Here is a 15,363-nt window from a genome sequence, read left to right as displayed (position 1 = left end):
TTGGGTACCGATGAACTTCCTGAGATTTCCCTGCATTGTAGCTGAGCAGAGAGTGATCCCACATCACCCGTGGACACCTATGTGGACATTATTTCTACCCATAGACCTGGCACTTGCCTACTATACTTGCAATGAGGTATTCACAATGTAAATTGCACCTCTGCTGTGGACATTCCTTTATTATTGACACCGTTGAATGGTTAACTACTGGCACCAATCAGTCAGTAAAGACGAGTCTACGGAACTGTAAAGACGCTGTCTCCAGACTTATCAAGATTACTTCAAGCAGGTTTATTACAGCTTCTTTAGTTACAGTTACAGTTCCTCACATAAGACATACTGGATAGTGTCAAGGACATCAGCTATGACAAACACCGGCTCCCATCACCCAGGCAGGCCAAGCTGTAACTGCCTTCACCTAGAACTCTCACACCACAACACTCCACCACTCAATCATCAACATTCCACGTGACATCACTAACTGCACATCATCAGACAGGCACAACACAACGCATCTCCCTCCTTTATCCAAACACACCACACACATCATCAGACAGGCACAAAACAACACATCTCCCTCCTTTATCCAAACACACCACACAGAGCATTTTACATACAAGCACGACACAACAGGAACCCCTGTCCTGCCAATATCACTGGTTCACTTAGACACCAGAAAAGATTCAGGGAAAGAAATTGACCAAATTGCACAACACAATGTTGATGGTATGCCCAACCAGCCCAAACTAGAAAGCTTGCTCCCCCCAAAAGTAATAGAGAAGAAAAAGGGGTCGATATCTGTCTGCTGCCCCCACCCGCGCAATATGGGCCTCACCACTTCAAAGTCAGCATTTCACGCATTTCAAAATGAAGGAAGGCGGTATTCTCACATTATTTGAGCTAAGGGGCCGATGCACACTGATTTCAGAAAAATGTACTACGAGGAACTCTGACCTACTCCTGATAAGGAGTAAGGCCTGATCTTAACTTACGGGCAGTGTTAGCAGTGCACTAAAAAAAGTAGTGGCACTATGGTCTCTACAAGGAAAGGGTAGGCAGAAGCATAGTGCAATGTTGTGGCCGGGGCATTCAAATAGTGACAAGTTACTAAGGCTCCTATTCCAACTTTACGCTTGCACAGGGACATGAATGGCCAAATCCTCTACATAGAATGGTGAAAATGGTCCTAAAAAGTAGAGGAATGGTAAACAGAAAAAAATAAAAGTAGGGGAACACTGCTCCCCACCGTTCCCGCTCACTTCGATCACTGCTTACTGGCAGTAAATCAGGAGTACGCCAGAATTAGTCAAGGGCCCTCATTAGGACTCCCACGCTAAACCATGGCACCATGGTCCATGCCGTAGTCCGCCATGGAGAAGGGGGTAATTACCACCCCATTCCAAGGTTGGTGGGGCGGTAATTCACCCTTTCTCCATGGCCCTTCCCCATTCCCATTTTTGCCCCATAGGGCTCAATGGGACTGGGGAAGACGGCAATTACGGTACTGCAAATTGCGGTACCGTAATTGCCATCAAGGTCCCTTTGCGGGTCCCTACTTTAACGGCTGGTCCAGACCAGCCGTTCAGGTCGGGTCCCGCAAAGGGACCTCGTAGTAAGGCGTAAAAGGCTGCGGCGCCGTTAACCCCTTAGCGCCAGGGTCGTAATGACAATGTAACTTCTGTGTGACTCGAATAGTCCTTCCCAGGGTAAAGTCAAGGGTAAGGGTGAGTATCTGCTCTGAGAATCGGCCTCTGTAAAGTTGTTGGGAGTAGCGTGAGCAAAAGCAGGTGATTTGGTAAGCAAGAAACACATCAATTAAAGACATTTCTTGAAAAGAATCTAACACATACCCGGTACATATTCTTTATGCTTTAATTGGCTCCGGTGTGTGAATGAGATTTCAAATGCCACTTAGCCTGGCTTTCTGAACCAATTATCTGATTATGAGACCGTGCATAGCAGATCTGTTTCAGCAAGCGCCGGTCCCTATGTTGCTTTATGCATAAGTGAGAATGGAAGCGACTGCTTTATATTCCATCGGCAGAGCCTAAAACCCCTTGCACCCACCGCCTGGCAGAACAAAGCGTTATAAATATGCATGGGGCGGGGTTATGGCGCGCTCTTGAATACCGGCGCGCACACAAGAGAACGGCCAACCCTCGCATGGCGCTGACTGTTATTATGTACAAAACGTTATGTTACGCTTCAATGATTTCCAGACATGACAGTTTGATTAGCTCGTTGAATTAATAGCACGGTGACACGCGGCCTGCATATTCATGGCACCTTTCAAGTGACGCATTTAGGATTAATTGCAGGTGCTGAGTGCGCGAGGGCCTGCGAATGGCGCCACTCTGCATGACAGGGATATTTGCCTCCCATTGCAGGGCCAGCTGGTTGTAGCTTGGACCAACATGTCAATATCCCTTTTAAAAGACACACAGCTTGGTCCAGAATTCCAGTCGTTCCAACATGGTATGACTTTTATATGTAGACGGTGAAAACGTAGGTCAGAACGTTCCCATTTAACCTCATACCCTTTCACTACTGACATATTATGAGAAAATGTGCTCAGGTTTCCCAGGGACGTGAATTTACATTTGCGGCTAAAGTGATATGGTCTATCGCCAGGGATTAGACCTGCATGACAGTGGCCAGGCTGTGTCAATCAAGCTATGCACACAAAGGTATTTAATAACATGGCACGTGCATTGTGCAGTACTCTGTTCCTTTGTTACTTGATCTTTCAGAAGAGAAAACAGCAAAGCCAGAAAAATCTGCTCCAAAGGAGAGAACAGGTGAGAATGTACTCCTTTTTTTTATTAATCATGAAACCATGTTTTACTTGATACGAAATGACGTTTGAACAAAATACTAAAGAAAACACCATTGGCAAAGCCATGTGTTCTGTCTGTGTAAATGCAGAGGGTACAGATTTGATGTAAAACTTCCTCAGGGCAAACAAGGCCTAGTGGTGCTTATCAGTACTGCTTTGCCCTTGGAATGAACTCCCAATGTTCGTACTCCACAATGCCTCAGCTTGCAGAGCTCCCCTGTTTGTTCTGAAGTCTTCTTGGTGTTCACATGTTTTTTTGACCAGCACCAATCATGGGTTCCAGGAATCACCCAGGTTTTATTAATGTACCCATTCATTTGTGTTGTTTGGAACAGAGACTGCTGATCTTGCTAGATTTTCACAGGATGGATTACAATGAAACACTTGTGCATGGGCGCTGCTTTGCTTTTCCCTCCTTTTATACGTGAGCTTGTGTATATTTTTTTTCTTTGAGCATTGCTATTCATTTCCCCAGTTGCTAGGTGTATCAGGTTTTGTAATGACGCAATTTGGCCCCTGCTCTGGGACCTGTAGCCTAAGGGTTCAAATATCTTGAGTGTGTTCTTGGGATCAGGCGCTGATATTATGATGGTGACCTGGTGATCCAATGTTCTGGCCACTGAGTTTGTCGATAAGGCCGTTCATTCTCTCTTAGTACATACACAAAATACTTTCATGCTGTTTTGCTGTCCCGTTCCTTTCTGCGGCTGGATTTTCATTGGTCACCATTACATAATCCGCTGAGAGGGCTTGTGCACCAAAGGTGTGATAATCATAGAATCCTGCTCTGCTTGTGGACGCGCAAACAGAGCCCTGAGCAAATGGACAAGTCCCAGCAAGTAGTATGTTATTGTGCTATCAGTAAATCCTTCCTGAGGATGAATAGTTCCACCCCCTTTATATCATACCTTTCCTAGGGAGATAAACTATAGATCCTACTGTGAGGGGGTGACTGCCTTTCATGTAATGAGGCACCCGTGGGAAGGCTAGAGGAGGGTTGGGGAGCCCCATATATCACTTCTTGGGGTTCAATAATATGGGTGGTGGGTTACATTGGCCCTCACAGTTCACCAGTTCCACACAATGGATTGTCAGACTAAGCAGTGTAGCGCTCCTACTTACAACATTTTATAAATGGCCCTCAACTTGCACCGTAGGCCTGACATTAAAGAAATACAATTGGCAATCAGACACCTCTACATCCTGTAGCAAGAGCTCTTGCAGAAATCTGATATTCTCTCTAATCCAAAAGTAACATGATGAATGCATCTGGAGTACATGTATCTTCAGTAAGAATGCTAAAAAAAACACACTAAGTGCCACACTCAGAACATCCCAATATAAACTGCTTAAATTTCATGTTTCACGATTTGAAGTAATACCACGTAATCCAGAGAAAACATATTTGATAATAATTATGAATCACATTAATAGCCACTGCTTTGGTCAGACTGAACTTTCTCAAACTTACTTTCAATTTCAGCTGGGGGTTAGGGGGTTCTTTGAGTTCAGCCTCATATGTGATCTAAGGCCTACACGGCTGCCATTAATGAGTCTTGTAGGTTAGAGTTAAGAGGTTGATAGAATAGTTGTCGGAGAGGTAGAACAAAGAAATTGCGTTTAGTTGAGTGAAGTAAAGGTAGACTTACAATAAGGTTTAGTAAAGGGAGAAAGAGAAAATGTAAATATGGTTTAGTCGAGGGCAGGTAGAAACATTACATAGGATTTAGTTGAGGGAAAGGTAGACACATGAAATAGGATAGTTTGGAGAGGTTGGATTTGTTTTTGAAAATCCCTGAAATTAATGGGGGTAGGCAGGGGAGTACCATTTAGTCACTGTAATAGAGTGTGCCATCTTGTTGTGACTACTTAAAAGAAAATAATAGCAAGGAGACACGTCAAATCTACGAGTTGGTTAGGCAGGAAGTTACAATTCAGTGACTGCAAGTGTCCCATTTTCTGTGACTAATAACCAGGAAAGAATGCCATGGACAGGAATCAGTGACCAGGGAGAAGGAAAGTCTCAGAGATAACCATTCAGTGGCTGTAACTGAGTGTGGCATCCTTTTATTACTTCTACTACTGAGGAGAGAATTCTAGTCTAGCCTTTTAGCACATATGTGCACGTGACATTTCTTGTCAGTGAGTAGCTGGCAAAAGAGTAGAATTCCAGTGATTACGATTCAATGACTGTAACTGCGTATGCAATTGCTTTTTAACTACTTTTAAGATAATGCTAACAAAGCAAAAATCATAGTGCTGCTGGGAGGCAGGCAGGACATTGCAGTGTATTGCCTGTACCTGTGTGCTTTATCCTTTTGTGACTGCTACTATGGAGGAAAGACTCCCAGTGACCACCTTGCATGATATGCACACATGACGTGTTTTGTCGGTGACAGAGAGTCGGTGACTGGGGAGTGGAAAATCTCAGCGATGACCATGCTGTGGCTGTAACTAAGAGTGACGTGTTGCTACCTGGGAGAGAATACTAGAGAGGACTAAATATAAGTGTTGGCTAATGCCAAAGATTACATTCATTTGTTGGAACTGAGTGTGCAAGACAGTGCTACGCTGATGATACAAAACGTTTCTTCCACCAGGGCTCCATTCTTTTTCCCCGGCTCTTTAACATACACCTTTCTGGGACGACTAATTCCCTCCTTCTCTCCCAACCTCCAGTGCTACGCTGATGATACACAACATTTCCTCAAACTTCCCACTGACGTCCTTCCACCCTCCTTCATCCCTGACTGCCTCCTCTATCTCAATATCAGCAAAACAGATATTGTCCCTATTGAGTCCCCATTGAGTCCCCTGCGCCATACTTCTTCCCTGCACTCTGGCTTTCCTCCATGGGCCCACCTTCCCGCCCAATTTTGGCTAGGAATATCTGAGTTCTCTTCGACTCCTCCCTCTCCTTCATCCCTCATATTCATGACATTGTCAAGAAGTCCCACTTTCAGCTCCTCCTTCTCAAAAGGACACTACTATTCCTCACCTTCCCCCAGAGACTCAATGTTACTCGTTTTCTGGTTCTCTCCAGGCTAGACTACTGCAATAGCCTCCTCTTTAATCTTCCTTCCTCCACCCTGCGACCCCTCCAGATAACCCAGAACAGGGCAGCAAGACTTACACTTGGCCTCAAGTCCAGAGACTGCATCTCTCTTGCCCAACAAAGCCTTCCCTGGCTCCTGGTCTAAGCACAGATTACATTAAAGTCCCTCTGTATGATACACAAGGCTATCTGGGGCCAGGGACCACTCTATCTTCAATGCTTCCTGACCAAATACTCTCCTTCCAGACTCCTCTGTTCCTCTGGCACCAACTCCCTGCGTGTTAAGCACTTTGCTAAACAGAGAGTTGGTGGGAGATCACCTTCCTCGGCTGGCTTCCTCCTTTGGAACAGCCTGCCTCTACCTCTCTGTGTCTTGACCAAGACCTCCTTAAGTTCTGAAAAAACCTTAAGACCTTTCTCTTTATCTCTTCCTTCTCCTCCTCTCTTCCCTGCTAATCGTACAGCAGTGTGACTGATGTGCAGGGCCCTTATGTGTCCTCTGCGTCTTGACCACCCACATCTCTCATCCCAGCCTCTATCTTTCTGCTGCACTTAATTGGACTCACCCTACCCATAGGTGGTTGCACTTATTTGTTCTCCTCTTAGCACTTACCCCTAGCACTTCTCCAAGAGCATCAAAGCTCCTTATCCCTCGCCCCTATCCCTCTGCACTTGCACGTTATGAACACTCACAAGGCATAGAAGGTGTGTCTCCCCTTCCCTTTAGTCTCATTATGTGTTGTACTATTGATGCAATTGTTTATCCTTGCCTTAATTAATTGTCTACCTTCCCCTATCCCCACCCTGTTTGCCCTGTGGGCGCTTTGAAGCAGTTTTTTGCTAACTGTATAAGCGCCTAATAAGTGACCAATAAATACATTAATAAATATGCCATCTCCTTATGCCAGCATTAATGAGGAGTCATCCCCAATGACAGCTGGGTGTATACCTCTGGGGTATTACGCTTGTCTTGGAAGCAAGATAACGCTGAGCAGCACGTTTTCGATACCTTCGAGGAAGTACACCGGCATGAATCGCAACATAGAATTTAATTTATTGCACAGTATACTGGTTATAGGATGTCTTGTCAGTGTTTCATTGACTAGAAGGGGGGAACTCACAACAATTGCCATCCACTGACTGAGTGTGCCTTCTTCGGAAAGTGTATTGAAGTCCCAGAGTTGGTTAGGGCAGGATTTCTTTTTTGTATCCATGCATGGGTGTGGAACTTGCATGCCTTCCCTAGGTCTATTGAGGAAATAACCCCACTGTCCAGACTACATATAATAATGGCTTTGACTAGGGAGGAGAACATGTCAGCATTGATTAGAGAAATGTAATCAGTTTGTGTCTTCTCAAGAGGGAAGAATCTCCAATCCTCTTAAAGTTTTGTCAACAACTGGAGACTTTACTGCTTTCAGAAGACTCAGAACCAACACTGAGTCTTCTGAAAGCAGTCTGCTTGTGGCACAGGCTGCTCCATTCTTCAACAAGCGTTCAGAGCACACAGTACTGCAGCCTGCATACAGAAACTGCAGAAGCTTCACATGCAGTTTTGAAGCTGTTCAAACTGGTACATGTGTCCGGCATTTTACAGACATCTCTTTATTAGGGTGAATATTGTGACCGCTCAAAACTGAAGAGTCCATTATTCGCTTAATAGGTTTTCATAATGAATCACTATAAGACATGTTTAACATATAAAACTGTGGACATTATGTTGTTCCCAAAATGTTCTTTGTTTTTATGCAAATCGGCAGGATTGGGTTCTATATAAACACACTGTATTGCACAACCTGGTTGGGGGTGGGGGGCTGCCCCAGGCCCCAGTCCTTAGCCCCGCCCCTTACCCCCAAAAGTCCACCCACCCCAAGAGGTGACGTTCCTCCAATGAATGTTTTCCATATTCAGCACTGGACACGACATTATATGGCCATTCACAAAAGATGAATTCAGATCAAAACAGATATCTCTTATTACACTACAACAACCTTGTTTGACAATAAACTATGAACAAGGCTGACTTTAGAGGAAACACTGAAGTTGAATATTTATGCTCTATTATAGTTCAGCTCTCTTTAACGATTTTGGTACAGAACATCAGCTGCTACCATAAAATATTATTCAGCAAATTAAATTGTGGCTAGCAGCAGCTACTTGAAGAGAAGCCTCAGCGAAGCCTAATCTTCTTTAACGGCTTACAGTATAATGAGAATGTATAAAACTGACGAAAACGTCTTAGCAAGAGCGAAAATCAATGGGGATTCTCATTTGAAAAGAACACTACAAGCCCGAGTCACAAAAGGTTTTCCCAAACTCGCGCATGTAATGTACACAGGTATATCACGATATAATGGGCTTTCTGTGGATGACTTCTTTCACCAATGTGAAACAGACAAGACAAATTGCTTTGTGTTGGAATATCTGTGCCACTCACATCATCATAGTGCATCCCTGAGTCAAGAAAAGGTGCACCTTAATGTTCCACAGGCCCTTTGGCAGTTTGCTCTGCCTCATGTCTTTTTAGCCCTGGATCACCATTTCCATTTGTAATAAGCCCTTGAAAAGAATGGGCAGTTACAGATGCATACAGTGAGGCATTATGGTTAAATTATGTTTGAAGAAAGGGATCTTTTTTTAAGTGATGTTTAGTACCATTATCAAACAACTTCAGTCATTAAAAACTTTAGCTATTCAGTGAACACCTTTGTTAAGGAGACTTTATGGTTATGTTACTTTTGGAATAGGAGGGCATTTTAATAAGTGACGTTCAATTTAATAACGTCGTAAAACACAGTCAATTAAAAAATAAACTTTGAAATTAAGTGACAACTCTTTGTTAATGGGCTGTTATTGATAATGTTAGGCTTTACAATCCCAATGAAGTGATCAACTATAGTTGAAGGGGCATTATTGTTCAAGAGCAACACTAAAACTGTAGAAATGTGCCCGTTATTTTAACCTACGCAACCATAACATGAGACACACATGTAACGCCAAAGTATACATAAGTAAAACTACAGTTTATTATTTATTTTAACATTTTTTATTTTTTATGAAATCTGCTTGATGGATTTTCAAGAACTTAAAAAAGCATGGTTTTGGGGACAGATGCTGGAACCGTGCCACAGTTTGGTGCAACTGTGTTCAGCATTTATTTCTGTAGACGAGATAATCAATTCCCTATGGGAAAATGAAAAGGCAATACAATGTATGGGACCCACTTGATAACTTCATCCCTTCCAGCCAGAACTTCACAACATTTTCAAAAACAATTTAGAGTTTCTTGTATATTCTTTTGTCAAGTTTAGCGCAAATTCATTGAATGGTTCCAATGTTAAAAGTGTTTCAGAATTGCCTCTTCCTATCTAGGCGCCGCCTTGACCATGAATATAATGTCACAACTATGAATAAAGAGAGAGAAAGAGTGAGAGAGAAATAATTCACATTTCCAAACACGAACCAGCGGGGAAAAGGTAAAAGCTGTAATTCCAGTGACTGACATTTGACACGTGTCCGTCACAGCTACGCTCCTTGAACCAGCGCAGACTGAGGGCTCACCCTGGACCCCCACCCATGGGAGATCCATTGACCAATGACTATGCAGGTGCCGAAAAAGAGCCCGGTTCTAAGATACACATGGAGGTGGTGGCTGTGGTTCACTTGTCCATCCAGTCAGCATCGCTGCCTGCAGGAAATCCCTAATGTAAATCAAGGATTTGAACTGGGAAATGTTATGTTATGTTAAAGGTACTTATATAGCTCACCGTCATCAACGGAATTGGTCCCCAGGCAATTGCATCAGAAGAATGCAAAATGCACTTTGCACATCACAATCTGATGCATCAGGGCTTTGTGAATTGGGACTAGAAGGTCTGATTCACTTGAAGACATCAACAATTACAATCCCTTTCGATGTGTAATGTATACAGGAGTAAAATGCAAATGAATCATAAAGAGGAAGAGTGGTGAACATTGCTGAAACCTTTCTGGCTCAGCTGTCTGGGCCCCCATTGGAACGATTCACATATTTCATAGGAAATCTGAGTGATCTGCAATTCTGTTAGCTTTTTGTAATCTTGTGCTTTTTGCTCATATGGAAATGATACTTGTATATTGGGTGCTGTTTTCGTTATTGTGAATCGCCCATTATATTCCGCTTGGGAGATATTGGTCCATTATTCTTTTCCATACATTCTGGAACAAGTAGTCATGATTCTGCAATGAAGAAAATCAAAGACTACAAGTCCCAAAATGCAAAGTAAAACCCAGGACTGTACTATAATCTACTCAATGAAATGGAGCAGGTTGACTAGTATGTCTGATATGATATATGCTATTATATGATAAGTCATTTATAGCGCGCCTGTGCACAAGTGTTTCTAGGCACCAAAAGACAAGGAAAGATAGACAAAAGGAGGACAAAACAACGATCTTACTAGGGTGTGTGTCATTCGGATCGTGCAATCCAATTGAGGTTAGAAAATAATCATGCTAAACAAATATTAGTTACTGATTCAATTGATCAAATATTTTACTACATCTAGGAAAATAGCATTTGCTACAACAGAAAATCACAATTTTTGTATTAATTATTTTAGAGGAGAAAACAGCAAAACATGAGAAAGCAGCTCTACAGGAAAGAAAGGGTAAGAATTTCTTCTTCTTTGCAACAATTGTATTTTGCACGGGTAATACAAAGTGTACAAAAATCAGATATTTTACGTAAAAGACAATACTATTACTGTTAGATGGAGAATTGAGGATAACAATTAGAAATTAATGTCTGACAAATGTTTTATGATGACCTCAAAACAGGTGACAATCCAGAATGTATGTTGCCAATGGAAAAACAACATCAATATATAACGTAGGCGATGAAGGCGCCTGGTCCCAACATGATACAAATAAAAACAAATAAAGGACGCAACTCAGCAGGGAATGAGACTAGGAGAAAGATTGCAAGTTGAACAAAGTTTATATCAATAAAGTTGTGCACAGAGAGAACTTTGCTGCCATGAGAGCGCTCTGCCAAACATTACACAGGCAGCACAGTGTATGGACAAAAATCGTCATTGATGACCTCATATTCCAAATACTCAACTCTGCAATATCATTGGGTTGCATTATCAGTGCTATGCAAAAAATGTAGGCACAGACCGCCTAGGATTGCTGGTGACCTGGGTGTCGCTCTCGCAGCACATTGGTCAGCTGGGCTCATCTTCTCAGGGTGAAGGTCGAACTTTGTTCACAAGATGTCATTCTTCTAGCTAATCTAAACTACACAATTACAAATTGTCATGCAAAGAATAATGTTAAACCTGGGGTCATTATTCAAATGGAGGGGGCTATAGAATTGGATCAATATACGGGCATTCCATCCCATGCTTTAATGGGGGTACGGGTACCTTGAGCCTTCAGTTCTGATGTCTTATTTTCAAGATCTCTATTTGTGATCTATTCCCCCTTGTGCCTCATGATTCAACCGAGTGGCTGGATGGGTGTTGGTTTTACAGAAGGATATATGGTCACACTGGATTAGGTATATTGTGGGCAATGGAGGGAGATCCAGAGGGGAAAGGTTGTCCAGCAGTTACTTCAAAGAGAGGGAAAGGTATGTGGGCAAGGGGTCTATAAACTGTAACTCCTAAAGGTGGGGGTTGAGGTGGCATAGGCAGGTTTGTGGAGACAGATGGACACGCAGGCCAGAGCTTGTTCCGGTTCACACACAGGGCAATGAGCTCAGAGGAAGAGAGAAGGATACTGAGTATTTGCAACAATACAAGACCAAGCGCTTCTGTGAGAAATGGGTCTGAGCAGGGCTGCCAGGAGGTGGTGGAGGAGGGGGCTGGCGGGGCTCGCTGTGCACGGCGCTGGACAGAGGGAGAGAAGGTTTCTGCAAAATCAAAACAGGGTCTAGAAAAAGATGGCGTTTCAGGGGCACTCAAAATAGAATCTGTAGGTCTCACCAAATGGCTTTGTCTATCGTATTTTTTGTGATTACACAAAGGCCAAATTATTTGAATTGATAGACAAACGTGGGGATGTCTCCCTCCATTTGTGTTTACACAAGATCCATTTCATGTAGGAAAATCAGGGGGGTCTGAAAAGACATTTCCACACTTACAGTGATATCGCATGTTGGCAATATTGAATATGTGGGGATCAAAATGCAGATCAGGACAAAATTGCTGTGAAGCCATCGGAGACGGATGTGCATTTTTAATACTGTATAGCGTTTATCCATCAGAATATAGGTCAACAAAAACTAGCCTCTTTTCTTTCTGTCTGAAGCCTGGTTTTCTAAGTGATATCTGAGTATGGACTAAATCCGAGGAGAGGAGAGTGCCCAAATGCATGAAGTGCAGATTCCACCCTAGCCTATCAGTGTTCACCGGACCTGCATGTAAATCTTCTTACATTGTTTGCACATGCACAGCACTGCAAGAAGGGTGCATAAGGTTTTGCATGCTGCATGTTAGGACTGTTTTTCTGAAGTCCAACTAAGGGCTAAAACCATTGAACTGAGGCAGTACAAGACTCCACTCTTAGTATAAGGCTGTCCCACATGAGTTCATGGTAGCATAGACAGAGCAGCCAGGCTTATCTTAGGAGGGGGAAATGGCTGTAGAATCATCAGTACAAATGAAATTGAAATACAAATGGTCCAAAGAAACACTGAAACACTATGGGCCTCATTAAACGGAAGGCGGTAAGGGTTAACGGTCACCGGTGACCGTTAACCCTTACCGCCTTACTACGAGTTTCCTTTGCGGGACCCGACCTTAACGGCTGGTTTTACCAGCCGTTAAAGTAGGGTGCCGCAAAGGGACCTTGGTGCTAATTACGGTACCGCAATTTGCGGTACCATAATTAGCGCCTTCCCCATTCCCATTATGCCCGATGGGGGCAAAAATGGGAATGGGGAAGGGCCTTGGTGAATGGGGAATTACCGCCCCCGCTCACCTTGGAGTAGGGCGGTAATCCCGCCATCCACCAAGGCAGACACAGTAAAATACCGGCGGTAACCATGGCGCTAATAGCTAATAGCGCCATGGTTACCGCCTACCGTGTAATGAGGCCCTATGTATTGTAAAAATAAAGGATTTATTTAAATATAGCTAGGCCCACATAAATCTATGGGTAAATGAGTACTATTGTGCATTTTATGTAATCACAATTATCAAAACGCAACACCATGCTTGAAGGTGTACAGACCAAAGCATAAACCTTACTTGGAACACCTAACAGTAGTTCTATGGAAGCCAAAGGTTTTCATACACTTTCAGTATAGGTGACACCTATTCTTGGGGAGTAAAAACAAATGGTTACTTTCACAAGTACATTCAGTAATGCCAGGGCAGTAGACCCTACCATTTGTATAATGACTCTCAGTAACAAATCACATAATCAGTCAGGTGGACAGTGTACATTTTGTGAATAGTCGAACACTTATTCCAGGAACAATAAAAACCTATAACTACTTTTGTGATAACACACAGTTTGGTGAGTAAAACCTAAGGATGTAATATTCAATTACAGGTGCTATTGAGATCAGTTAAACACAGATTGCGATAAGCAGTAACTCTTGTAACTTATTTCTGGGATGGCACACAACTAACTCAAGGTGAGTAAAACCCATATACTTTTTTAACCTCACAATGAGATCCAGAGGTTAGATCTTTCCCTGCTATACAAGTACCTTAAGTATGACTTATGAGGGACAGTTAGAACCAAAGACACTCAGCGAGTCTGTCTACAACAGCACAGGGAAAGCAACACCAAATGTTACACTTTACTGAATGACTCAAAGTTATTCTATGAAGGCAACAACCTAATACAGAATTACTCTGGACAGGCTAGCAGCAAGTCAGGGGAAGCAAGGCCCAGTTGGGGACATTCATACAATTATCCTAACAGGCATAATCTGGTGAAACCAACACATTACTTTTGGAAAGAGGCACAACCTAATCACAGGTGAGTAATATACTATCACATCTACTTTCTAATAGAATGGCAAAAAGGTTTCTAAGGAAACCATACTTTGAAGAATAGTGCATCACACATCCAAGGTAAGTAAGAACTTTTCTAACTGTTCTCTCTTAGAGTTAAAGTTACCAACCAACTCTTTACAAGTAAGTAACTTTTAAGCACTTATTTTCTTGTCTAGGCAAAAGGCTGAATCACTCAAAAGTCCTTCCCTTATTCTGGGAGCATGAGGGTTCTCAGCAGCAGAAGGGGAATCACTAGGATCTATGTCCAACAGGCAGCGTCAGGATAGGTTCTTAAGTAGCAATGGTCAGGTTTCCTTAGGAAGACTGGGCATACAGGTGAGCATTTGACTTTAGAGTTAGAACTCCCGACAGCTACTCAGAAATCCTAAGAGACTTAAGGTAAGTACATACCCAAACCAACACAGTACCTCAGCAATGAAGAAGATTTTGCAGCAGGAAGACTTTAGGATCTGCAGCCAAATACCCGGTCAGTGGATTCCTTGTTGTGGTGACTGAAATCAAGACCTCAGGATCTTTGCAGAAGGAATCAATGGAGAAGGCTCTAGGCAAGGTTTTACTTGTATTTCACAAAAGGTAGCATGCGCTCGTCTCCAAAGAGTACATGGCATGTTCAGAGAGGAATTGCCATAGCATTTCGGTGCTGGACTGCCCATGTGGGCGGGAAAAAGACTGATATGCAAATGGATATTTCCCATCTGTGAAAAGCACAGTGAGCAAAAAGCATGTGCTGCAAACTCTCACCTCAGAACAGGTTATCATGCCATGTTTTTTCTGGAGAGGAGCGCCAGATACCTTTTGTTGAAATATTTGCAAGGAACTTGGGGTTGGTCACCCTGAGTTACCTGGGGGCAACCAGGCATGGACTCCCTGCTCACTGTGCTCAGAGAGGCAAAGCTTCACCTCACTGATGAGGCCCAACAAGGCTGAAACGCGTGTATGGGGTAGCTTTTGGTACTCTTGTTCAGAGAGGAATTACCATAGCATTTCGATGCTGGACTGCCCATGTGGGTGGGACAAAGACTGATATGCAAATGGATATTTCCCATCTGTGACAGGCACAGTGAGCAAAAAGCATGTGCTGCAAACTCTCACCTCAGAACAGGTTATCATGCCATGTTCTTTCTGGAGAGGAGCGCCAGCTACCTTTTGTTGAAAGGTTTTACTTGTGGCTGAATCCGGTTCTGTGGATTTGGCACCTTTTCAAGGAGCACAGAAGAAGACAGTAACTCACGGTTGACTTCTCATTGTTACAAAGGTCCAGCACTCTGGTGAAGGGAGTTTTCGGACTCGAGTCACGTCTCTGGAGATTCACCAGGGTGCCCATGAACTTTTAGCGAGATTTAGAATTCAGAAGAACGTGCACCGCACAATGGCTCAAGTTCCCAGTGTTTTGGGGTATTGCAGACCCGCAAAGTCGCAGCAACACCTGGCATGGCTCAAAATGCCGGTCTTATTTA

General features: G+C 43.2%; 1 protein-coding gene across 50 annotated transcripts in view; it reads left to right on the top strand.

Annotated features, from left to right (window-relative positions):
• TRDN (triadin) overlaps positions 1 to 15,363 on the top strand; it is a 1,596,486-nt gene that overhangs the window by 1,316,390 nt on the left and 264,733 nt on the right. For all 50 annotated transcript variants that reach the window (XM_069607588.1, XM_069607568.1, XM_069607599.1 and 47 more), the window contains 2 exons: positions 2,751 to 2,798; positions 10,493 to 10,540. In XM_069607588.1, coding sequence (XP_069463689.1) covers positions 2,751 to 2,798; positions 10,493 to 10,540 — 96 coding nt within the window. The remainder of the gene's footprint in view (positions 1 to 2,750; positions 2,799 to 10,492; positions 10,541 to 15,363) is intronic.

Source organism: Ambystoma mexicanum, chromosome 4q (assembly GCF_040938575.1).
Source record: "Ambystoma mexicanum isolate Mex_15411 chromosome 4q, UKY_AmexF1_1, whole genome shotgun sequence".
NCBI classification, from domain to species: Eukaryota; Metazoa; Chordata; class Amphibia; order Caudata; family Ambystomatidae; genus Ambystoma; species Ambystoma mexicanum.
Note: the sequence above shows the minus strand (reverse complement) of the source record. Positions and strands in the feature narration are given on the sequence as shown.